General features: G+C 29.3%; 3 protein-coding genes across 3 annotated transcripts in view; 2 read left to right on the forward strand and 1 right to left on the reverse strand.

The window, feature by feature from the left end:
• The first annotated feature begins 8,616 nt into the window (after window positions 1-8,616).
• LOC136982671 (calcyphosin-like protein) overlaps window positions 8,617-25,539 on the forward strand; it is a 160,302-nt gene continuing 143,379 nt past the window's right edge. The window contains exon 1 of the mRNA XM_067279237.1: window positions 8,617-8,628. The gene's annotated coding sequence lies outside the window, so the exon portion shown is untranslated. The remainder of the gene's footprint in view (window positions 8,629-25,539) is intronic.
• On the forward strand, window positions 18,805-20,382 carry LOC136982656 (putative nuclease HARBI1). The gene is made up of 2 exons (XM_067279215.1): window positions 18,805-18,938; window positions 19,648-20,382. Exon 2 carries the CDS (start codon window positions 19,672-19,674, stop codon window positions 20,380-20,382), a length of 711 nt encoding a protein of 236 aa, XP_067135316.1. The 5' UTR covers window positions 18,805-18,938; window positions 19,648-19,671.
• On the reverse strand, window positions 18,951-21,291 carry LOC136982716 (uncharacterized). Its single transcript, XM_067279287.1, has 3 exons — window positions 20,808-21,291; window positions 20,660-20,732; window positions 18,951-19,527 (listed from the first exon to the last, which is right to left on the reverse strand). Exons 1-3 carry the CDS (start codon window positions 21,101-21,103, stop codon window positions 19,036-19,038), a joined length of 861 nt encoding a protein of 286 aa, XP_067135388.1. The 5' UTR covers window positions 21,104-21,291; the 3' UTR covers window positions 18,951-19,035.

The following is a 25,539-nucleotide window of genomic DNA, read 5'->3' on the forward strand; positions in this document are numbered from 1 at the left end:
AAGTTAGTAGAATTTCTTTTTTTAATAAATATTTAAAATTTTTATTTGAAATCTTAATACTATAGTTTTATTGTTAAAACTATTTTATGAATCATGAATCTGTGTTTAAAAATTATGTTAAGGGATTTCTACATTTTGTGCAACCATTCATTAAACTGTTTTTCTCTTGAATTTTTCATTATTTTCGTTTCATTTTGCTAAAATTTTTTAGTTTAAATTTTATTAATATCTGTTGAGAATCTAATTGGAATTACGTTCGACCATAATAACGAAATTGATTGTGTCAAGAAAACCTTATTGTAACTTATTAACTTATGACCAGGGCATTAGAGCGATAAAATTAACATTAGAATCAATTCCACCAATTGTGTCTTTCTACCATAATAACCGTCAAAGACTGTTATTGTCATCTTAATTTTGTTGCCTGCGGATAAAATTGATGGGAACAAAAGGGCGATCTGCCGAGGGAGAACTTCTGGAAGAATTTTCGATGGGATACTGGTCACTATTTAAGTGTTAAACACGTTAAGAAAACCTGGAAAATTACATGCGGTCAGCCCATTGGTTAAGCATAAACCCACAACTAACTACTAGTGTTCAATGATTTTATCCTGTCGGACACTAGTGTACCGATTTTATAATGCTGGGAAATGTTTATATTTATTTAGAAAGAAAAATTACAGAATTTGAAAAACAAGTTTTTTAAGAAAAAATAACGAATGAATTCGACAAAAATCATGAAAATTTTCTTCACGATAACGTACACTCGTCTTAAAACTATTTACGAATGAATTTTATTACAACGAATTAGTAAATTTGTAATTTATTAATATACATATGTATAACTTATACGTATAAATTATTAAGGACATAAACTATATTGTAATGTAAGTTAAGCATATGTTAGACGCAAAATATATTGTTAAAAGGTATAATACACCTGTTTTTAAAAACAGTTAATGCTTTTATACGGAATTAATTTACGTAATATACTAAACCAACTATAATATCTATTAACGTATAATAAATATTAAAATAAAAGAAAAAAATAGCGCTATGTTTCCTAACTGTATTCATTTACAATTTCATATCATATCTAAATTATTTACATTTGAATATACGAAATCTAAAGGGATTTTCATAATAATACAAAAGCAAAAATATGCATTTCAACATAAAAAATAGGTCACGTTACCAAAAAAATAAAAAAATAAAAATAAATTGATTTTTTTCATCATTTTTTGACAAGTATTGAGAAGCATTTTTGAACGGTACAAGATATGATTTATAACGACAGATATTAACGAGACAACATCAAATTTTATAAATTAAAAATAATTTAAAATATTGATTCATGAAAAAAATATAAATACTGTTAAACTATTGTGTTACTAGTGTAAAAATATTGTAAATGATTTAAATTATTGAAAATTGAAGTGTTTCCATTAATTATGAAGATTCAAATCACTTTAAAATTGAGAAACTAAATGGTGTAATTTGAGTCCCGCCCTCTCACAGAAGTAAGAAAATCCTTACAAATAATAGACAAATATTCATGATATATATCAACAGCATCAACAGACGATTTACAAGTAGTGGCGATGACATCACTGTCAATGTCTTAAAGCATAAAGCAGAGTGTTTGGATCAACGCACTGACATTTATTACGGCGATTGGCATTTACTCCAGACATAATCTTACACAGACGTTTATCTGTGACGTAAAGAATTTCTGTTAAAAATATGATCGTGATAGATCTCTACAAGAATGTTTAAACATCCAAAAACATACTAAAAGTTGTTCAAATAAAATGGCAGAATCTGAAATGTAAATAGAGACAAATATAGTCAAAAATTTGGATTAATTTTATATCACAATTATGTACATAAATATGTGTTAAATCGAAAATTTAATTAATTTTTCTTAATGTTTATCATTTTATGTATTCAAAAAATTAAATTATAATAGTCTTATAAGACAACAGCTGAAACTAATTTTTTAAACTGCTAATGTTTTAATCCCTTTGATAAAATTTAAAGTGTTTATATGAATCAATATTGTTATTTGTTAGTGAATCTGAACGTTAGAAATAGGCCTATAACATGAATATCCATATTTCGTTCAAATAAAATACACAGATTACCTAGATAAGTTAGATAGAAGTTTATTAGTTCTTTGTTTTTACATAACTACAGGCTAGGTAAAAGCATATTTATGCATATGCGTTTATATTTTAGTCGAATATTTAGGACTTCAAGCTATCTGCAAACCTATATTTTTAAAAATATATGGTTTGTAGATAACAATAGATCCTTTGGAAGCTAAAACGAAATAAATTGAAAATTGAAAGTACTATTAGAAGGCATCAGTAATGTTGCAAATAAAAATGAATATTTTAAATAAAGATATTTTTTAAAAATTTGGAATTTCTCGAATATATTTTTCTAGATGTTAAATTTGTTATTTATTTTATTTTGTACAGTCAATAATCATAATATTCCAATATAAAATTCGACATCTTTCTTATTCAAAATACAGTAAAGCATTTTTTGATTAGATAATAAAAACTATAACATTATTTTGATTAAAAATTATGTCACTTTTATGATTATTATGATAAATTTCAAAGTATAATTCTTCATATTTCTTGTTTCCTTTATAAATCTTTTGAAAAACAACAATAATCTTTCATATTTTTCCTTCTTCTCGAACATATGATTTTTTTGCTTTATAATGAATGATTGTGCCGTATGAATTTCGACTGAAACTTTAAAAATGCATAATTATATGGCTCTGTTGCTTCATGTTTAGTATACTTAAAGTAGAAAAATATTCACAAAGACATTCCTTTTATCGCAAAGGATCTTATTCGAATTCAATCCTCACGAATTCAACATAAAAATTCATGTTTCTCATCCCTTATTTGCACTACCCAATCTAGTTAAGGATCCGTCGTATTCTCAATGACGGAAATTAAGTTTTGGATGTATTGTAAGACAATATCATGTGTTATAAATTCATTCCAGATTTTTAATGCAATTAAATACAATGTGTTATATAAACATAATACAGATTGATTAGTAAGATTTCTTCAGAACTGTGTAAACGTATTTGTGCACACAAATATGTTTACACGAAATTACAAGTGCACATCTGCTCAACTCCAAAAAAGATGAGTTTTTTTTAGAATTGGAACGTATCAGAGAGTAAATAAACATTGTTTATATACGTTTTTGATGCTTTCTATGACTCAACGTCTCTAATTGTATTTCTAATATATAAAAAAATTGCAATTTTAATCGGATAAAATCTAAACATTTAAAACTGTTCAAAATTTGTCATTCTCAATCTAATGAAATGGAAAAAGATTTACATTTTCAAGACACTTAAATGATTTCAAAATGTTCTTCAAAGTCCTGAAGTCGTTTCAGTATTCCTAATCGCATGATTCGCCCTTTGCAGAGTATGATCGGTTAATTTAACTAATGCTGAATTCAACTATTTCCTGATTGATACTGTAAGAATACACCACAATGGATTAGTCAAAACCTAGTTTTTATTTTTGATTGACTTATTTGCTTATAAAAGGATATAAGCTACCATTTTCTTACTTGTTAGACAAAAATCAAGCTTTCACTTTCCTGAAAAGTAATTAACGAAGAAAGAAAAATAAGTACAATTTGTAATGCGTATAAATGAGTATATATCCTGTTATATATTTTATTTGTGTATCAGAACAGTGGTCAGTCAACACCCGAACGAAGTCTTATTTTTCCACTTATATGTTAATCGCAGGTTTTCTTTCAAAAAGTTCGGAAGAAAGATTCAAAAATACCCCTTCATATAACCTAATAAAAATAGTTTTGCAAAAACAAACGATTATTATTATACACTATGGGCGCGTTTCCTTGTCAAGCAGCTAAGTAAGCAAGCCTATGACTTAGTTCGTTTCATATAAAACGAATATATGAACATATATCGACGACCAATTGCATTTATCATCTCTCAGATTAGAAAAATACCCCCTGAGAAAGTTTTCTAAAAAAATCGTTGGTTAATCGTATCATTTTGCTTCGTTACTCTTTACGACTTCATAAGCTTCTTCCGAGAATAGAAATGGTTAAAACAAATGTTCTGTACTCCGTTTCACAAGAAAATGCTCCCGTGTAAAAGCAAACCTTCTCGCAGCCTTTGTATAATTCGTTCTGCGATGAACTCTGTTATTCGTTGATTCGCTTTATACGTTAACAATGTCGCCGTAATGTAAAATCGTACATTTGATAACTTACTTGCATCGAGATATTTAAGGGTTTGCATTTCAGTCGATCCAAACCTACCGAAAATTTATGATTACATCTACTGATTTTAGTTGTCACATGTCTTGCAACATTACGTCGACAGAGACTGAGGTAAATCGCAGATAAAGTAATTTAGTGGTGATCTTCGTTTGTTGCTGGCAACATTGCAACCGGACACTAAAATATTTGCTAATTTTCCACAAGGATCACATAAAATAAAATAAATGTAAATTTATTTCATAATATATAAAAATATAGAAGAAACTAACTCATCTTCATTCTTCCGTCATGTCCAATCATCAGAAATATAACGGTTTTCCTTCGCAAAGACTACTCTTTTGTTTCTGGTGATTGGACATGACGGAAGAATGAAGATGAGTTAGTTTCTTCTATATTTTTATATTGTAAAATATACTGCCTTTTTAATTGAAATTGTCAATTTATTACATGTTTTATTTTTAAAAACGAATGTATAATAAGTATGTATTTAGTTCATATGAAATATACTATTATTATTTTAATTAAAAACCCATTTTGTAATCTTTTAAAAAGCGGTGAAATTTTTGATGTTTGAGCGCGATTTACACTGGACGCGAAGGGCGCAAAAGCAAAGAGCAAACGAGGTAGCGAAGTGAATTTCGTTCACACTACAGGCCTCAAGCATGGTCGCGAGTTGTAGTTTCGCACTTTTACCAATAAATGGCGTTTTAAAAAAATTCTATACATATTGCCACGTTAACGTTCTTCTTTTTGTTTACTGTGTGGTCTAGGCTTATCTAAATTCAATTATGTACCAGTATTATTTCAATATCGATCTTTTTAATTATTGAATGCGATTTTTTTTTTCCTTTTGTGAGTGGAATGATGAAAACGTTTGATGAAAACGTTGATTTCATTGGTTGGCGGTTGCTAACGCGCCATACCCTAACTCCCATTGGCTGACAAAACATTTTTTAACTGGCTTTGCGAGGTTGCGTACTATACACTGACGTTTCGTCAGAAGCTCTTTTCGCTTTGTTACGTTTCGCGCCCTTTGCGTCTAGTGCAAATCACGCTGTAATTTTTCATTCTTCTCCGCGTTACTATTATGGAGGATTATAGAAAAATATGAAGCTGAAAAGAGCCAAAGGTGAAAAAAGATTCAGAAACACTGCTTTAGAGAACACACATCTATATATCTTTGCTGTAACGCATTCACTACTGTACGTAGACTACACTCACATATTTATGTAAATATCCTAGTCAAATATTCTTTTTTATACCATCTGATCTCAGCGTTATCTTTTTATGTGTAAGTGGCGCCGATCCTACCAATGTCACCAATATCTCCAACACATCCTTCTTAACAAAGGAATTAAATGCATTAAATATAGAATTTATCAATTTGAACATAAACCTTTTTTAAAAATAAAGTTCTATGTAATTAGAGACCAAAATAGCTTCAAACATTTTGGGTTTTATAAGAAGGAACTTCTAAATAGTATTTAAATCTCGTAGTTTGTAATTGAAAATATAATGCTTGATTTATAATACTATGCCTTTTATTATTTTCTGTTTGTTTCTACTCAGAATCCCTCCTTTCATTCTTTCTGTCAATTTTTTTATACCCTGTAACAATCGTTAATTGTTAATCATAAACTCTGTAATCATAAATCATTAGTGTTCGTTCATATTATTTTCTCAGCAGGTCGCTAAATATCTTCTTCCGATATTGGTGATTTCTTTATTGTTTTATCTGAGTTAGAAAATACTTAATAGTAGTTAAATTTGGAAAATTAGTGTTGTTTTTTTAAAATTAATTACACGAATTTCTTGTACTCCAATTAATTCTACTCAGTCTTTAGCTTCAGTAGGTGAACGATGCCAATCCAAGCGAGCCAACTTTAAAGTGTTAAAATGATGAATTCTTCTCACACGTCTTAGATTCTCCTAGGCAAATTCAGAAAGAGGTTCTTTCACATTCCGAACAAAAATTTGACAAGATAATGCCTACTTCAAACGAAGTTGTGACAGAGAATGACTGGCTAACTCTACGAATGTTTGCCTCTCGTGGAAGGAAAACTCGTGACACTAATTTTAAGGAAGAAAGTTAAAATAAGAACACTTCATATTTATTCTGTAATAGATGAATTAAAAAGAAATATTATGGCTTAATAGTTATTGACTAAAAAGGAGATGAATAGATCTATTATAGTGCAAGGGATTTACTTTCATCTGTATTAACAGCAAGCTATAACAGTAAAATTAAGAAAGTTTCTGATTGAGTTAACAAAGCTGGAAGATAAGAAATTGACATTTATAAATATTTTAAAAACTCCTTCGACATTCTAGTGAATATTTCAGAGTTAAAATATTTGACGATTTAAATGAAATTAAATGAAATGAATCGAATTGAATAGTAAATAAGTTTATTAATAATTTATCCCAGAAAATATTTGATTTATTTAAGAAACCATCTAGAATCGTGGACGAATGCCTCTAAAAGTGATTTATAAAAAAAGGAGATAGATTCGACCCTCAAAATTATCGACCGATGGCTTTGCTTACAACGTCTAGAAAAGTGTTTTACTGTCACCCGATTAATTAAATGGATGGATGAATTTAATATCATTTCAAAAATATAGTAGGCAACTGAGATGCGTTTGCCCATAACAGAGGAAAATGTATAATGTATAATCATCCTTAATAGACTTATGCAAAATATATTATCAAAAAATAAGGAAATTATATGCAGTATTTATGGATTTATGCAAGACTTTTGATACGGTAAACTTAAATATGTTATGGTCGAAACTTTATAAACACGGTCGAAATCGTTCATAATATTAATAAGCAGCTTATTCTTTAACTGAAAGCCATTCTAAGCGATATTGTCAAACAGATTCACTCAGGCCGTTATTATTTATTCTACTTATTAACGATTTGCCAGGGCTATTTGAGCTCTGGCAAATCGTTAATAAAATAGAAGTCGGAATTATGAGTTTCAAATTAAAGATCTACACTGTTTACTATACGCTGATGGTGGCTGAGTCGAAAGTGTCTCTACAACAAAAAATAAATTATTTTTTTCTGGAATATAGTCTGAATAACAAACTCTATAAACACTCCAAACACAAAACAATTGATTTTTCATAATGGTGGGAAAATATATCAAACAGAATCTATACAAATAATTTAGAAACCGAAATTGATTCTTATATTAAATATCTGAAAACTTTTTAAAATCTAATAGCTGTTTTAATTACTATTGGAATTATATTTTTAAACAGATAAAAAGCAAATTATGATGCAAGAAAAAAGTAAAGTTGCACACTGTTAATGAAATGTTTAAACTCTTCGATTCTTTACTATAAATTGGGCTCTTATCCTAGTGTGAGGACTAGACTTTCTACGTTTGAAAAAATTAATTATGGTATTTTTAAATTAGAAATATTAAAGGGGTATTTACCCTAGATTCTAATCTAGGGTAATATCCCTTATACACATGCTGCCATGCCAAATTTCGTTTCTTAATCGTCCTGAGATATTAAACGAAATATACATAGACGTCAACACACACACACACACACACATACGTGGCCTACATATCCACGGAATGTTTTCCCGGCTTTTGACTATTTTGGGTTCAAAGTGTAAAGATTTGCAAAATAAAAATTTCGGAGGATTAAGCTTGATACGTACAATTCTAATACTTTCCCTTGTTATATAGATAACAATCTGAGAAAATAAAAAACTACGTTGTGTAAAGTATATCGGGTTTTACTACAATATTTAGATTAAAAGTGGAGGTCTGCATGTGATATAATCTGAGTAATTTAATCTGATTTATCCCTGTAAAAGAAGTTTAGGCTTGGTTAAAAATAAATAAATAAATATAAAATTAATTAATATTATTTCCCCCAACTTGTTGCTTGTCACTCTCATAATTAAGAAATTAAGAAAGTATACTCGCTTCGGTTTCGTCGAGAAAATTTGTCTGTGAATGAGCGACAACGCGTAAATACTTCGTAAATTATCAGCACTAACAATAAACTGAAATATTACGCTTATGATTAGAAATAAAAATACAAATTATGATGCAAGAATAAATTTTATACTGTAAATTCAAGAATGGAGTTAGTCTAATACTAAGATATTAGTACAACTAGATTAAAATTACTGTAAAGTACAGAGACTTTTGTTGGTGTTCTACTGAGATAGGCGTAATGTGGCAGTAGTTAACAACTAAAAATGCTTTCGTACTGCATTGCGTATGGGTTGGTGGGAATCACTTTATATGGGATAAAATGAATTATTAGAATTTATAAAAATTTAACCACAGAAATTGTATAAACACGATTATAGAAATAATTAACATCGCTTGTCATTTTATACTGTAAATGCAAATTTTTTTTTTTAATTCAAGAATGGAGTTAGTCTAATACTAAGACATTAGTACAACTAGATTATATGTGGCTAGTCACAAATTATGCCCATTATGGGCAAGGTCTAACCCAGGGTTTCCAAACGAGGTCGGTTTGACTCCTTACTGATCGATGAAAGTTTGAGGGGACGATAAAACTTTACAAATATGAAACGTTTATTTAAAAATATTTAAAATTTTACACGTTTTTGCTCTCAAATAAATGTAGGAAAATGCTTTTTAAAATTTATATAGTAGACTATTGCATGTATATTTACTATTTTGCACATTTCTGTAAACTGATACCTTTGGAGTAATTTGTAAATTCTTAATTTGTAACCTTTAAAAATTCGTATTATAATTTTAAATAAAAAAGTATATATAATATAATATTGTATAATTTATGCTATATGGTATTGAATTTTTCTTAAAAGGGATCGATACATGAAAAAGCTTGGAAACTCATGGCCTAATCCAAAATAGAAACTGGTCAGGTAATTAGTAGGGAGAACTAGACAGGGACCAGGGTTCTTCGCTCCTCTGAAAGCGCCAAAAATTTCCGAAATAATAAAGCAAAGTGAAATTTTTAGGGGCCAATCCATAGGAACCAGTATCCTAAAACAGCTTACTATATAATGATAGTAAGGAACAGGACTCTTTCATTTTTGACTCCTCCTGCTTTGTGAGGACCGAGAGGCGTTTATTCTATATCCATTATATTTAAAAAATGTTCTTGAATTCTTCTATTTTAAACTACATCGAATTCCCGATTATCCTTTTTGCGGATTTTTCATTCATCGTTAAAATATTAAAATTACTGTAAAATGACAAAGTATCATATTTAAAACCTCTAAATAGTATTATATACTGTATATTTTTTCATTCATTGTAATTCTTTTTTACAGTGCAGTTAATTTAATGCTCTCTGTTATGGTTTATTTTATTAATAAGTGATTGTGCTGAAACTGATCAACTTCACCTTCACTTACTATATTTAGGTGCAAAATTACGCGAAAAAGTAATGATAAACTACCTTAAAGTAATATGAGGAAAATTATTGTTTAGGTGTACTGTAATTTTAGGAACTTTGATTGTAATGATATAAATAGCTTAATAACTTCTGATTATTATGGACTATGAATTTGAATTTTAGTTAGAATACGAGCTTTGTTATGTGAAGTAAACCATAATCCAAATAAAAGTTAAACTATCAAAACATTAGGCTTGTTAATGAAGTAAGAATTTAAATGTCAAGTCTTTATCGAAAATAAAAACAATACATTCTTACTGCAAAAGACGATATTAATTTAAATTTTATTACAAATTACACTAAAGGTATCAGTTTACAGAAATGTGGTAAAAATACAATTTTCTCACTTTTCTGTAATTTTCTCACAAAATTAAGTATTTTTCAGTTTGTTTATTATTAAGTTTGTAAATAACTAATTTTTTTATTGCGTTTAATTTAATATCAATGATAAAAAATTAAGTACAACAGCTGATTGACATCCTTTTTATAAAATTTATAAAATCTTTCAGTACTGAACAGAGACAAATTTTGAATAATTGTCATTCAACAATTCATTAAGTAGAATCTTCACTTAACTTTCTAAACACTAATTTATTCGTTAATTCATGAAATATTTATACAGAAAACAAGTAAAAAGATAGATAATTTGTCATCGAAAGTTTGAATTTACAGTGACGTATACAAGTACAATGTTATAGTACAATTATCATATATATTAAAATAGTCTTAACTTACAGGTTAGTTACACTCTGGTTGTAACTTTAGTTAGTTATAACCTGATAATGTAAGACTATTTACTTAAATATTTTACATGGATATATTTTTTTTATTAAAATAAATAAATAATATGATAATAAGAGTAATTAGTTAATTGGTAATAAATAGTCTATTTAAATATGTAGACAAAACTGTAAATGAGCAAAAAATGTTATTTTCATAACATTTTTACTGATCGGCAATATAATATCTTAAAAAATTACATTTATAGATGAGTCTAAATAACTGTTGAATCGAATTAATATCAATACTCAGGATGTATTCCAGACCTTGTTTGGAATTCTATCGATTGCAACGTTCATTCTTGATGCCATAATACGATATTAGCAATGATATTATCAGAAGTTAACAGTTATATACCGATGGTAGTTCGAATTTCAGACATGCAAATCTGTTTTTCAGAAAAATTCTAAATTTTCCGACTGAGCGCAACAGTGGTCTAACGCTATTTTTTTAAAGTTGAGATATTGTACTGTACTATAAAATGTACGCTACTTTTTCATATTTCGCTGTTATAATTGTTTTCTTTTCATCAATATTTAAGTCGAACCCTAGTAATACTTGATTGAATTTACAGACAGTATATTTAATACATGTACTTTTAATTCGATTTCGACGTAAAAGAGAGTTAGACCACTGTTGAACTCATCCTTTCAATTGCTCTTCTTGCGAAAAGAACAATTTTGAAGTAATCTGAAGAGAATGTCAAGAAATTCTGTTAAATAAAAGGTACAGAATAGTTTTGAATGTATCAATTGTTAAAAACATTAAGTTTTATATAATTATACATAATAAAATTATAGTATATTTAATTTTATCTTATAAATTTAGATATGTAAAATAATACATATATGTAAAAATAATTTAATAATGAATATACCATACGAACTTCGATTATTTGGATCTTGATTATGCTGTTTTAATTCGATTTTTATTCTCCGAACGAAGATTATTCAATGTTTGTCTTTTCCAAATTTTGTTAAAGTTTTCCATGGTGTGACCATCGAGCCACAGTCTGAGAAACAGAACAATAACACTATCTCAAATTAACTTGTTTTCTGTAATCATATGATGAGATTAACTATGAAATATAGAAGATCTAGAAATAAGTGATGATCTCAAGAAGAGATTCATATTGTTCGATAGATCAACGAAAAGATAGCCAGCAACGCATGCAAAACTGAAAATCGGTTATAAAAACTTTATCTTCGTATATAATAAACAAAACAGTCCTATAAATAATTCAGTCCTATACGTTTAATTTCAGTGTGAGATATCAATAAAATGTTCAGAACTTTATAATTATGTAAACTTAACATAAATTTCTCATTACTGAACAAAAATATCACGGATCTTCAGCGAAAATCTTGCCAAGTTCGATATAAAGTCTGAAATTCCGCGATAATCTTGAGTAAAGACCTTCAGCTACATATGAACCTCGATATAGAGTCTTCCTAAATTGCGCCATCTTCGTAAAGCATCAATGAATACTTGTGAATCGATCTTCCCAGTAGATTTTAAATAAAGAACCTTTGGTGTCTGTGAATTAATAAATATAAGATTTTGCATTAAAACCATCATCAGTAAATCGAATGACTTCCAAATTCAAATTTTGTATATAGACCTCTTCATTGTATATAATTCTTATTGTTGAAGTTCTTCAGTTTGAAGCTAGAGTGACAATTTTAGGGGTGAAGAAATGATAATATTAAATCCGTATTTGGATGTATTTGCATTTCGTTATCTTTACCATTCATCCTTACTTGCCACGTTGTAACTATTATATTCACATTAAATAATCAAGAATAAAATCTCTAGTTATTACAAATAATTGATTAATTCTACACTAAAAAGTGATACCGTACTACATCAATAAAATTATGAAATATTATTGAAATTTCATTTATTTACTGATGACATCTAATATTAAAGAATTGCAGCTTTCTATTCACTAGCGTGGAAAAGCTAAAGGTTTTATGTAGAATGCCATTTTTAAATTAAAAAAATTAAGTTTTTAATTAAATTAATTTTTATATAGTAATTTAATAAATACAATTAGTACAATTAATACAATTTCACAATTTCGAGATGACAAGCGAAAAATTTCAGCAGAATTGTTAAGAAATTCGCAAATAAGTAATTTAAAATAATAAAAATAGATTTATTAAATATAATTAATTGATGAAATTTAATACGTTTAATGTAATTAGATATTTAAAATTTTATAAAAAGAATATTATTTAGAAAAACAGATTATGGGATGCCCATAAATTACGTAACGCAGTTATGGATGAGTGCAAGAGCGTCCTCAGAGGGAGCAAATGGCGCACTTTCCCTACCTTGGAATCAAGTAAAATATTCTACAAATTATAATCTTAAAAGTGATTGAGATGTAACCTTACACTCTCGACCACGACTGTATTTTATAGTCTAATAAATTGTGAAAAAATATCTCCAAACATTTATTAATATAATAATTAGCTCCAAGCTTTGTCCCTTTTGAAAATTTTTATGTATAAGTTCCTGGATGGGTGTTTATGCAAGTAATCATTACCATGCGTTACAACAGAGTGGAGGTTTACAAAAACGGCATGAAATGTTAGGGTTTCAACCTGCAACATAATTAATTTTTGTTTCTGAAGTGTTGCATAGCGAACCGTACTGTTTACGTCAGTGCTGTGAACGTTAGGCTATATATGTGTAATGTAACCTTCTTTACTTCGTGCTATATATTATTTCTTAATAAAGTTAAGCGGTTGATCGCGAATATGCATTACTTAATTCAGAGATGGGTATGTGCGATAACGTTATAGAGTGTTATAAAGGGTAAAATGGTAAAAAATGAAAAATATAGTTATGTAATTTACGAACGATTCCCTATAGAAGTAAATATCAAATATTACTTTTAAAAATTTAGTCAAAATAGTATGAGACACTTTGAATGTATAAAAATTTATTAAAATATTTAATGATTGGACATAATCTACCGTGGTTACATTACACTATATGAATACTTCAAAAAAAAAATAAAAAGAAAACGAAAAGAAAAATTCTAACACTAGATACAATAGCCTTAACATCTGACTATTTGAAATTGTGAAAAAATACTTCTTTTTATCATATTATAGTGTATCGTGTACTGTTTTCGTTAAAACCGATAGTCCCATTTAAGTGCTAACATTTTTTTGAAGCTCTGAACATTTATAGTTACATTCATTGTTACATTTGCTGTACCGCAATGGGTATGTGTAAGAAAAATAAATATTTCTTATTATCTAAATCACACTTATCGAGTTGAAATGATCGCCGTAAGTCAAAATTTCATAGATATTTTTATATCTTGATGTTAAGCTATCATTTTATTATTATTTTTTCTTTGCCTCGTAGAAATTATTACGATGTTTATGAAGTATACTTTTATATAAAATAACTTTAAATATTTCGTGTAATTAAGAATCGTTATATTGAATAATTATTATTCATAGCTTACATTGTTTTATAAGAATAACATATTGATTAGGCTTGATTTTACAATACTAAAAAATTCATTTAAGCATATACATTTCACAAATTAATACGGTGTGTATATAAAAATCTATTTAACGAACTTATCTGCAAATAACATAATATTCAATCATAAATTTTATAATACTTAAAAATACTTTTTTATATTCTTATTTACTTCTAGCAAAAGATGGCGACACTAATCTAGTCAAACTACTTTATTCCCCGCCTACATAATTCGTAAACGACAATTAAAGTGGAATTTTTGTATTTCATGAAAATAATTCTGAATTCATTACTTTAAATTTAATTCTAATCATTAAACTGAAGCGATAAATTTAATTTTGGGGAATTGTAGGCTAATTACCATCTAGTATGGGCAAAATTTCTTTGTGGTCAAGAGAATCCTCATGAAGAGATAACCTTTAAAAATTCGTAGGCCTATTACACTTTTAAGTAATAAAATTTGAAAAAATAAGTTTTTCTTAATAGATAAAAAATGTATCGAATAAATAAGTCGGATCAAATGTTTTTGAGATATTTATTAATGTGTGGCCCGTATTAAATGACCTTACTAGCTTCCTATAAGAGCATTTCAGTATGCGTACGTTGACCTGAGAGAGTTGAGATGGGGACAGTCACAAATGCAGACTTTATCCTTCTCCGAAATCTATAAAAATATATGAATAAAATCTACAAAAGCAGATTTTTTACCACTTAAAAAGGAATTTTAATTTATATTATTTTCCTATCATATGTTTTGCATTAAAGGACAAATTTTGAACCTCCCGTAACAGAGGCACTAGAAAAACAGCCTTTAAAATCCTGTCTACGGAGGCTTGCTACTACTTGCTACTACGAAATGTTCATTAAAATTATTAATAGAAAATAAATACAGAGAATATATTAAAGTTTTAATTCTCTATTAAATGTATAAAATTAAAATGTATTTGACTTAAATACATATTTATTTAACATTTATATTTGTAACTGTTCTGCCATATTAACCACAAAGAAAGACTATCATTTATTAAATAAGAATTAATTTGCTTTATTTATCAAATATGGTTATTTAATATCCCATAGAATTAAACTCAAATACAAAAAATTTTTCTAATTCGCATTATTAATACATATTTATCATACATTACTTATGGAGAAACTTTTTAAATTCTTAACAAAAATCAAAAATAATTGTAATTATAAGCATGGATATACAGATATTTTTGAACATACTTTTTCATTTGAAATACCTAATATTGATACAAATTTCTGTCATTATAACAGCAACAAATCAGAACAAAAATCTCATAGTTGAATCTCTCTAAAATTTATCAGAGAAACTTTGACCCTTCCACTCCTCAAGTCAGTGATCTTACTATTTATGCAAACAGTGACTTCTTTTTAGTAGAAAATACATTAAAAGCTTTATTTTAAAAATTCTAAATCAAAATTTTGTTAAATATTGTAAACGTTAATATTGTTAATTAGAAGACTGATTAAGTTTTAAATAGATTTTTCAAATATTTTTGTTATAATATTTATTTCTTATCAGATTCCGAAAGGAAGAAGGAAAAATAGAGCAAAGGAAATTGAATAGGAAAGAAAAAAATAAAAAAAGGAAATTCTCATTAATGAAAATTTATCTCTTAAATTTCAGGCGTAAATTTAAGGTAATTGGTTATTATAATTTCTAAAATGTAAAATAGAAATGATTTGCATTACAGTACAATTTAGCTACATTTTAAAGAATTAATATTTTCACATTTCTCATAAACTATCTAAAAATGAAAAATAACATTTATTTTAAGATGTAAATTTATAAGCAATACAAAATCACGCACCTGGTGTATTTCTATCTTAATATGTCGAGAATATTTATATTTTTATTAGAAAAATAAAGTAAAGTATCAATTTCTAATATTCTGTAAAGTTGGTTTTTATACTGTTAAATCACTCACGTTATTAATAACATTCATATATAAGATTTTTGTCAAAGAGAAACAATTCATAATCACTTGAGTCAAGAAGAGAAGCGTAGAGCCAAAAACAAAATTTTTCTATTGAAATTTAAAACTTTGATATCATGAATGATTACTTGCGTAGGCAACATCCTGTTATATCAGCATTAGAAGTCTAATGATATTAAGTTCATCTTAAAAATAATATATACATATGTGATATATTGTAAGAATATGCTGTATGTATATCTTATCACATACGGTATATATTACTCTTAAAATGCTAAATTTTATACAGGTATATTGATGAGAATAGAACAGCTGTAAACCATCCGAATGGCCAAAGAGATGAAAGTAGCAGCCTACAGAGATATATGTTTGGCCACGTTCCTCATCAACCAGTCTCTCATTGTGGGCTTGACAATCTCATAATGTATTGGATTGGTTTAGTGGTATAAGGCAACCATTCTCAACCTTTTATCGGAAGGTTTCCTTTGAACTTTTCTCAACTTTCATGCTTCTCCTCATTTTATTTCATTACGATATTGTTATGATTTCCGTAAACATATTGAATAATGTACAAAACTACTTTCCTACAATATATCTTTCATCAATACCTATGTAAACGTATTTTCCTTATTTTATACAGTTACAGTTTTAAATTACTGTAATTATACTAATTATTATTTGCAATGTACACCAATCGATAAAGTAACTATCCGAGTTTCATTCCCATCATGCATTCAAACATCTTGTTGTCTAATAGTTCTAGGAAGCGCCGTAAAAGAAAATGGCAACTTTGCAGAGAAGGCGTTTTGTGTTTTGCAATTCGCAAAATCGGAATCAGTCATCATTGTGCAACACGAGTAGCCTAATCTACAGGAGCTGTAGTATTATGGCTGCTGGAGGAATAGGGGAGAGTCGTACAGCGCCGACTGTCTTACAGTAACGACCATTGCTAGTTTTTCGCTACTGGCGCTGGATAGCATCAATCTACAGACATACGCAGATCGTCATAGGTCATATACTTTGGGGATTATTTTGTTTTGTTAGAGATGTAGGAACTACGAGCCAGAAAAGGTACTTGTTGGTATTTAGTGCGTCAAAAGCTATTTTCACGGCTTTAATTCTACTTTGGAGATAAGTAGTTGGTGTCATGTTAAAATTTATTTTGTCTGTAGTAATGTTATGTTAAGATAAATTGTATTAGTTTTACAGTATAAAACAGTATACAACGAACAATCTCCAAAATGTTACCACGTGGCAGTTGTCCAGTACCGACCACTTAGGCCTACCTGTCGTGCAGCAAAAGTTGTTAGCGCTTTCACTAACATTTATCAAAGATTTTTAATTTTTCAATAAATGACTAATGACATTTCAATAGATATTTTTTAAGATAAAAACAAACAAAAGTTCACACACGAAATAAAGGAATATGAGAGAATGGTAAAACCTTTAGAAACCTGATTGTCTTTAAATTTGCTTGAAGATCACATAAGACACACAACGGATTTAGAAAATCTAATTAATATTTTTTTTGTAGAACGATTTTCAATTAGAGAAAAAGTTATTACAACAGATTGCTGGTACGTATTGAATTGACGAAATAATGAACAAATCAAGTTAATTAATAACAATGTTTGTAATTTATACAAGTAATTGATTACATCCAGAATCTGATGACAAAGCAAGATTACAGCCTACGTATGAAATAGAAGCAGAATTAATTGTATCAAATCCTGTTTTAAATTTTAGTAATAATTTTAAATAGATATAAAAATTTAAAAAAAATTAAATTTTATTCTTTAATTATATTTTATAAGTTTTAGTATTCGTTTTTGATTCTTTTCCACTTCGTAGGCATTTCTAACCTTCAAGGGTTTGGTCATATCTATATCTATAATGGATGATAAAGGATGGGCTTGACACATCTAGATCATTCCATCCATGAAAAGTCCTGACACACTGTAATCCGGGTATCCCGAAACAGCATATTGACACTTTTACTGTCTCTGCCATTCGGCCATTACATTTTATAACTTTCGAAAACACTTGAGGATGTGCATACAGTGTTGTATCCAGGAGGGTGTTTATAGTTCTGAGGCTATAAACACCCTCCTAAGAAATGTGTCCACTGTTGTTTTTCTTCAAAAAACAACAGTGGACACATTCCTTAAGACCGCCACACACGTTCAGGAAATCCTTTGAGGAATAACTGTGCAGGCCTGGCCTTGAGGAAATTCAGAATTTCCTGTCGCCCACATACGAGGAGGATAATCTCTCAGTTAAATTGTTTTATTGCCCTGTAAACAAAAGCTCTCTCCCCGATTTTAAAAGTCGGTGTTGTCATTTTATTGCACTTAGAAGGGTTCGATTCGTGGAAACAGTGCACGTGTTCAAATCAAACTGCCACTTTGTATTCTTTCAATTTGTCGTTCGACATCCGTTTGGTTTCTCCTGTATAAATCTTTTTTTACATTATCGCAAGTACAATTTAATCTCTCAGTTCGTCAGTCGGCCATGGCATCTGATGACGACGTACTGGCTATTTTTGGGTGCTTATTGGCAACGAATTCTATTAAAACTCGCAAGAAAAAACATGTGCGTAGGAGTCTATGGTGTAAAGAGTGGCTTAAAAAAAGAGGATCGTATTCTCATGTGAACCTGATCTCAGAATTGAAGTTAGTACCTAAAGATTGACACAACTATTTAAGAAGGGACGAAGAAACGTATTTAAATCTATTATCATTGGTTACACCAATTATAAAAAAACAAGATACTGTAATGCGAGCAGCAATTTCACCACACGAGAGGCTCACGGCGACCGACCTTAAGATATTTGGCAACTGGCAGAAGTTTTGAAGATCTCAAATTTTCAACAGTAATATCACCTCAAGCTCTTGGCTACATCATACCTGAAACATGTGATGCTATTTACAAAGTCCTTCATAAAGATTATTTAAAGGTAAGAACAAACTTTTCTTTTTAATAGATATTTATTATCATAACGTACAAAAATGCCAAATTACACATTAACATATACAAATTACATATATTAATTATTAATTAATGTTATCATGATGAATTTGGACGGAAGTGCTGGAAGGGGGACAACTAGTAATACCGAAACCGGTAGAAATTGGTGGATGATAACGAAAAAATTGATGTGGCAAGTGTTGCTGTTCATACACCAATTTATGCGATAAACTTAAAGTTCCCAACTCCGCTTGAAATAAAGTTTCGTTTATTAACTTTTCGGCAATCAGCATTTGTTGCTTTGGGAGTTCACGCAATTTGATTGCAACATTCTTGCCGAAAATATCGAAACGATCATCTTGAACGTGTGGTTTGTTAAAATGATCTTTCACGGTTAATAAAACTTCGTTCGTCAACGATTCTTGGTCTACTCGACTTCGTTTAGGGGGACGGCTGCGTCGCGTCTGTACTGGTGTATCATCCGAAAGTTCTATTAAATCCTGTGTTGCGATTATTGATGGAGTAATAATATCGTCGCTGCTATGATTCTCCTCCGTTGTATTATCCATAGCGTTATCCTAAAATAACAATTTTATTAATGTAGTAAAGGAAATTGATTATCTTTTAACACGGTTCGTCACACAAAATTAAAAACAGTCAGATATTTATTTATTTATTTATATTTTTTTGCTTTTTAGTTTCCACGAACAGAAAGAGAATGGATGGATATAGCGAAACTTTTTGAAGAAAAATGGAATTTCCCGCATTGCCTTGGAGCAATGGATGGAAAGCATATCAACATTATTCCTCCAAGTGGAAGTGGATCAGAATTTTATAATTACAAAGGAAGACACAGCATGGTTTTACTGGCTATTGTGGATGCGAAATATCAATTCATCATGTGTGATTTTGGTACCAATGGTAGAGTTTCAGACGGAGGTGTTCTAAAAAACACCAAGCTTTTTGAAAAACTTGAAAACAATAAGTTAAATATTCCTGTTGAAAGTAAAGTCAGAAACAGTAGTAGAAGTATGCCCTATGTATTTGTAGTTGACGATGCCTTTCCTTTGAGGGTAGATATGATGAAACCGTTTAGACAAGGAGATCTAATTTCCAAAGATAGAAAAATATATAATTATCGCGTATCACGAGCAAGACGCATTGTCGAGAATGCGTTTGGTATCTTGGCATCGAGGTTTCGAATATTTCATACGGCAATTAATTTACAACCTCGTAAAATCGAATCAGTTGTGATGGCTACTTGTGTTTTGCACAACTTTTTAATGAAATCGGTGCCAAGTTTTTATTCTCCTCCAGAATGTTTTGATCACGAAAATACTGATGTCGGAACTACTATTTTAGGTTATAACACAGACGACTCAAAAATGACTCGCAACTGGCTCGAAAAAATCCAGGAAACACAAGTTTTTTAGCAAAAAAAGTGAGAGAAGACTTTATGGATTACTTTGTAAATGAAGGCCAAATTCCGTGGCAATTGAACTTCATTTAAACATTATCAACGTTGTAATTGTAACCAAATATTGTATTGCCATTAAAATAATAAAAATTTTGTACTTTTAACTCAGCATATATACTTAAATGAACAATGACATATTAATTTATTTAACAATATTTATATTTCAATTTTTTTCTTATGACACAAAAGACACAAATATAAGTATTATATTAAAAAAACAAATTTTACAATACCCCAATGTCGATATCATCGTCACTATCTATGTTGGAGCGACTGCTTCGAGGCGTATCTTGGTCATCTAAAAACCTAATTTAAAATACAAACAACTAAATAAATTGCTTAATTTTTCGTCGTATTTTATTGTTAAAAATTTAAGCTTACCTTAATAATTCGAAGTACCACAACTTTGGTTTGTATATATCTTCAGTTCCTGCTCCTGATTTAATTGACGCTTTAATTTTTTTAATTTCTTTTCTGTATGCGCTTCTGATGTTGTTTATTTTTTTTACAACGCTTTCTTTATTAGCGTTTGGCTCTATTTCTTTTAGTTTTTCAATTAAACGTAAATAAGCAGCTTCTTTCTTGCTTCTATCGTGGTACTCTTTATTTTTTACATGCCAAAGGCATGGTTCGCTCTCGTAAATTTTTAAAAATTCCTCCAAAAATTCACAGGACATTGTTCTCACTACTCAGCGGTCTCAAAACTGAACGACACGACTCCACACACGTTCCGGTCGGCCTGCGCAGTCCAAAACTGTGCAGGAAAATCAAATGGTTTTTCGTTTCTACTCCGGTGGACTGTACAGGCCGCCGAAACTGTACAGTTTTCCCCCACACACGTTCAGGAATTCCTCAAGGTCAGGCCTGCACAGACAGGAGAAACCAAACGGATGTCGAACGACAAATTGAAAGAATACAAAGTGGCAGTTTGATTTGAACACGTGCACTGTTTCCACGAATCGAACCCTTCTAAGTGCAATAAAATGACAACACCGACTTTTAAAATCGGGGAGAGAGCTTTTGTTTACAGGGCAATAAAACAATTTAACTGAGAGATTATCCTCCTCGTATGTGGGCGACAGGAAATTCTGAATTTCCTCAAGGCCAGGCCTGCACAGTTATTCCTCAAAGGATTTCCTGAACGTGTGTGGCGGCCTTTAGGAGAAAGGACATATTCGAAGAAAAACAACAGGGGACTAATGAATGTGTTTACTGTTGTTTTACAACAGTGGACACATTCCTTAGTTCCCTGAATCTGCCTTGAGCTTCAACCGTATTCTCAAATACCTAAACAGACCACTGTAGGCATATATTGTTTATTACAAAATGTTTTCTTCTGACAAGAGTAAAAATAAAAATGAATTTCAAATAAATATTTTTTACTGTTAAACAAGGTTAAATAAATAAATTATATAAAAAAGTTAATTTTATTATTTATTAATTTTATTAATTAATTAATTCATTCATTCATAAAAAAATTTAAAAATTAATAAATCGGAATATTCATCTGGTAAATGTCATCGCGTTTCGTCAAATTGATTGTACAGTACATGACAGAGATTAGTGAGGTTATTATTTTTTTCTATGTGCGGAAATAAATTAATAAAATCTGAGAAAAAATTTTATTAATGTCTTTCTAATTTCATTCTTCTAATTCAAGTGGTTTCGGAGAAATCATAAATAGCAGTCGTTAAATCATTTTTCAGTGATATTGACATGATTTTCTTCTTAAACGATTCAGAATGTCTCTTAAAGAATCCAGATTCGTTGATACAACTTCAAATGTTTATCATTTCCAAGTGACATTATAATATTTATATTTATTAGAAATTGTCAGATTAAATTTAAAATACAGTACTTCTCGAGAGTCTTTTACGGATTATAAAAAGATCTTCAAAAAATAAAACTGGAGAAATTTTGAAATAAAAGCAATATACACAAAAACACCATAAGGAAATGATTGATAATAGTTCTTTGCAAGAAATAAGATGCCGTACTACGGCGATAAAAATTATTGTATTTAAAATAAACTATTGCACATCTGATAACAAAATAGAATTCAGTTTTAAAAACAGAGTAACAAATAAAAAGCAGAATTTATAACACATAGCTTATATAATTAATTAAACGACGAAAATTCTATTGTAGAAGCACTTATTACTTAAATTACCCGATCGTTTCAAATTACTTTGCTAGATAATTACGAATCTCCATTATATACTGTATAAACAAACTTCAATATTGTGTGTAAATATAAGTAACTTTTCTACTTTCCCATTTATGGGAAAGACTGACCACATATATGAGATAGTTTTTAATAATTCTTCTGTTATATTCAAATTACTCCTAACCCAAACAATGAGCATGAATCTAATTTTCGGAAAAAAAAACAATTTCTGAATAACAGCTTCATTCAATATTTGTAGCCTATTTAAATATGGATTAGCATCAGGACTTAATCCAAATACTATAAAGATTATTCCAAGTCAATGATATATTATCTAGAATATTATTATTAGATTTGTTATTGCAGCGTATAATGTTTGCCATATATAATGACAAACATTATAATGACGGCAATTATAAGAAATAGAATTGTATATATGTTGCCTTATTAGGTTTTCCATCAAACTTATGAGCAAATCGTAGACACGGAAACCGAGTGGTATATATTGAAGTGTCGTGCTTTTTTTTTTTTTTTTTTTTTTTTACAAATTTTCAGAGCACAATTTCTTTTAGTTACAATTAGTACACAGATTCTACAGTTGACGTCAACGGGGATAGAATGGTGCACATAATTCTACAGGATTCAAATACTTCTTAATATTCCCTAAATGTTTCCATCTATGGCGGCTTTTCAGCCGTCAATAGAGAAAACAGGTTATTTCACAGGTGCCTTATGTAGCACCATTAAATACCGAAAGCACATAATTATGCCGCCTCAAACGAGTTCCTTACTGATGACAATTTTGAAATCCGAATAACTACAGTATATCAATCCTGGACTGTCCAGTCTAATTCCTGACATATGGCAGTCTATGCTTAATGCAATATATTATTCATACTGTCTGAGAGATTGCATGTCGGTATTTATAACATTAAAAATTAACAACATTGCTCTGTACATTATAATCTCAACATCCTTCTTCTTTTTATAAATTATATTAAAAAATAAAATCACCATATATTTGAGAACAATAACAAGTTTTGCACAATATAGCGTATCAATAAAGAAATTATCGTTCATGTACCGTACGATAAGACTAACGTTCTAATCAATGTGATTCATTCTGAGTTGTGTCTAGTGACAAAAATTCATTCGATTAATCGCTACGATTTAATACAGATGTAAATATTTCCTTTAAACAAATATAAAATTTGGTTTAACACGGATGATTAATCATTCGAAAAATTCAAATATATCGAAACATATAAATAACAGATGGCGCCACTAGTAGGGGATGATATCCCTTGTTTTTAAATATACAGTAACATTGGCAAATAAAACAGCACATAACAAAATCTTTTTAACAAGTAATGAGGATCAGAAAGTGACTGTCTAAAGGTGTGATAATACATAGCATACTTCGAACAAGGCTCTTCTTGCTATTGACTATTTTCATCCATTAATCAAACCGAAGAAAATTCTAAATACTGTATATATTTAATTACATTGATAAATTAATCGAATTTATTGACAAAACTATGCTTAAAAATAAAACGTCAATTTTTCATAACAGATTTTTAAATTGTTTTTTTTTTTTTTTTTTTTTTACCTGAAAGCCTTTTTTGTCATAGATCAATTTAGGCCTATCCTGAAATAGGAACCTTCACCTGAAAACAGAAATTGCAGTATTATAATTGTACTTATTACAACATTAATGTCATTACATACTAAATTCATCTTTTTTTCTAATTTTCCTTTGTAATAGATATTCTTTACAATATTTCCCTTTTTTTAAAAAATGTTTTTTTTTTTTTTTTGTTTGATTTCATTTGCAACAACTTTTAGAGTTCAGAGTTCTGTTTCATGAAAGTAACTAATACTATTAGTTAATAATATTAGTTTCATAAAATAATAATATAAGTTGGGTTAATTCTATTTCATAAACATTTCAAACTGACTCATAAATTATTTCGCTAATATTATCAGTTATGAATAATATACAGTAATCACAATATTATAAAGAAATAATACAATCGCTAGCCTCTCTCACATTCAATGTGCTGTTTCTCACCACTCTTTCATCGCTAATGCTATCTGGCCAATTTGCATGTACAGTACAGTACATAATAAAATTTCAATGCTGGACCTCATAAAAGCGTAATTGAGGCCGAGCGTTAGTGAAGCCTCTTCTATGTGTTCATTCTCAAAATCTGTTCGATCGATTTTGATTAAACTTTACCATTCATTAGTTGCAATGAAAAATCCGAAATTGTAATAAAAATGGGTTTCCTTGACTTCGTTTCCGATATAAGGTCTTAGTGCGAGCGCGGCAAAGCGATATCGCACGAATTTCGCTACTTTATCGTGCGATGTTCCATGGTCGCTAGCAAGCCTTCTATGGGCTTATATCAGCGATTCCTAACCGGGGGGTACGTTCTTGGGGCTTTAGTAGTAGTAAAAAAACAAAAAAATTACTAATGTCGGATGTAGGCCTTCTGTAAGAATACGCGGATTCTGCGTTGAGGCCTTTGGCGACGTCATGGCACTCTATGCTTAGTTTTAAATAAAAATATTATTATATTTTTATTGCGCTGCAATTTGAAAAACTTGTAGACCTGTAAATTCCTACTGTCGTCCGTCCGTCCGTCCGTTTTTCTTTAATCTCGAGAATGGATTTAGATAGATGAAATATGGAAACCTTAGAGGTAAGAGGCCCCGATTAACTATATAAGAATATCCAATTCAAAGCAAAAGCCATATTATTTCAATTCAAAAATTTTTTTTCCAAAGGATAGATGACCGGCACGACTCTATTGTTAAAGAAAAAGTATGATGTACTGTACAGAGGCAAGCCACTACTAATTTGAAATGGAGAGCATACATTTTAAATGAAATAAATTAAAAATATGATTAAAAATTGCGGCCCGGCATTGTGACGATGTCACA

Source organism: Centruroides vittatus, unplaced genomic scaffold (genome assembly GCF_030686945.1).
Source record: "Centruroides vittatus isolate TY-2023 unplaced genomic scaffold, ASM3068694v2 contig_862, whole genome shotgun sequence".
Classification (NCBI taxonomy): Eukaryota; Metazoa; Arthropoda; class Arachnida; order Scorpiones; family Buthidae; genus Centruroides; species Centruroides vittatus.

Coding starts and splice junctions, on each gene's coding strand:
- LOC136982716 (XM_067279287.1), bottom strand. CDS start 21,103: ATGTCCTGTGAATTTTTGGAGGAATTTTTAAAAATTTACGAGAGCGAA. Junction 20,733..20,807: donor TGGTACTTCGAATTATTAAG/GTAAGCTTAAAT, acceptor ATTTTAAATTAG/GTTTTTAGATGACCAAGATA. Junction 19,528..20,659: donor ACGATGATATCGACATTGGG/GTATTGTAAAAT, acceptor TTGTTATTTTAG/GATAACGCTATGGATAATAC.
- LOC136982656 (XM_067279215.1), top strand. CDS start 19,672: ATGGATATAGCGAAACTTTTTGAAGAAAAATGGAATTTCCCGCATTGC.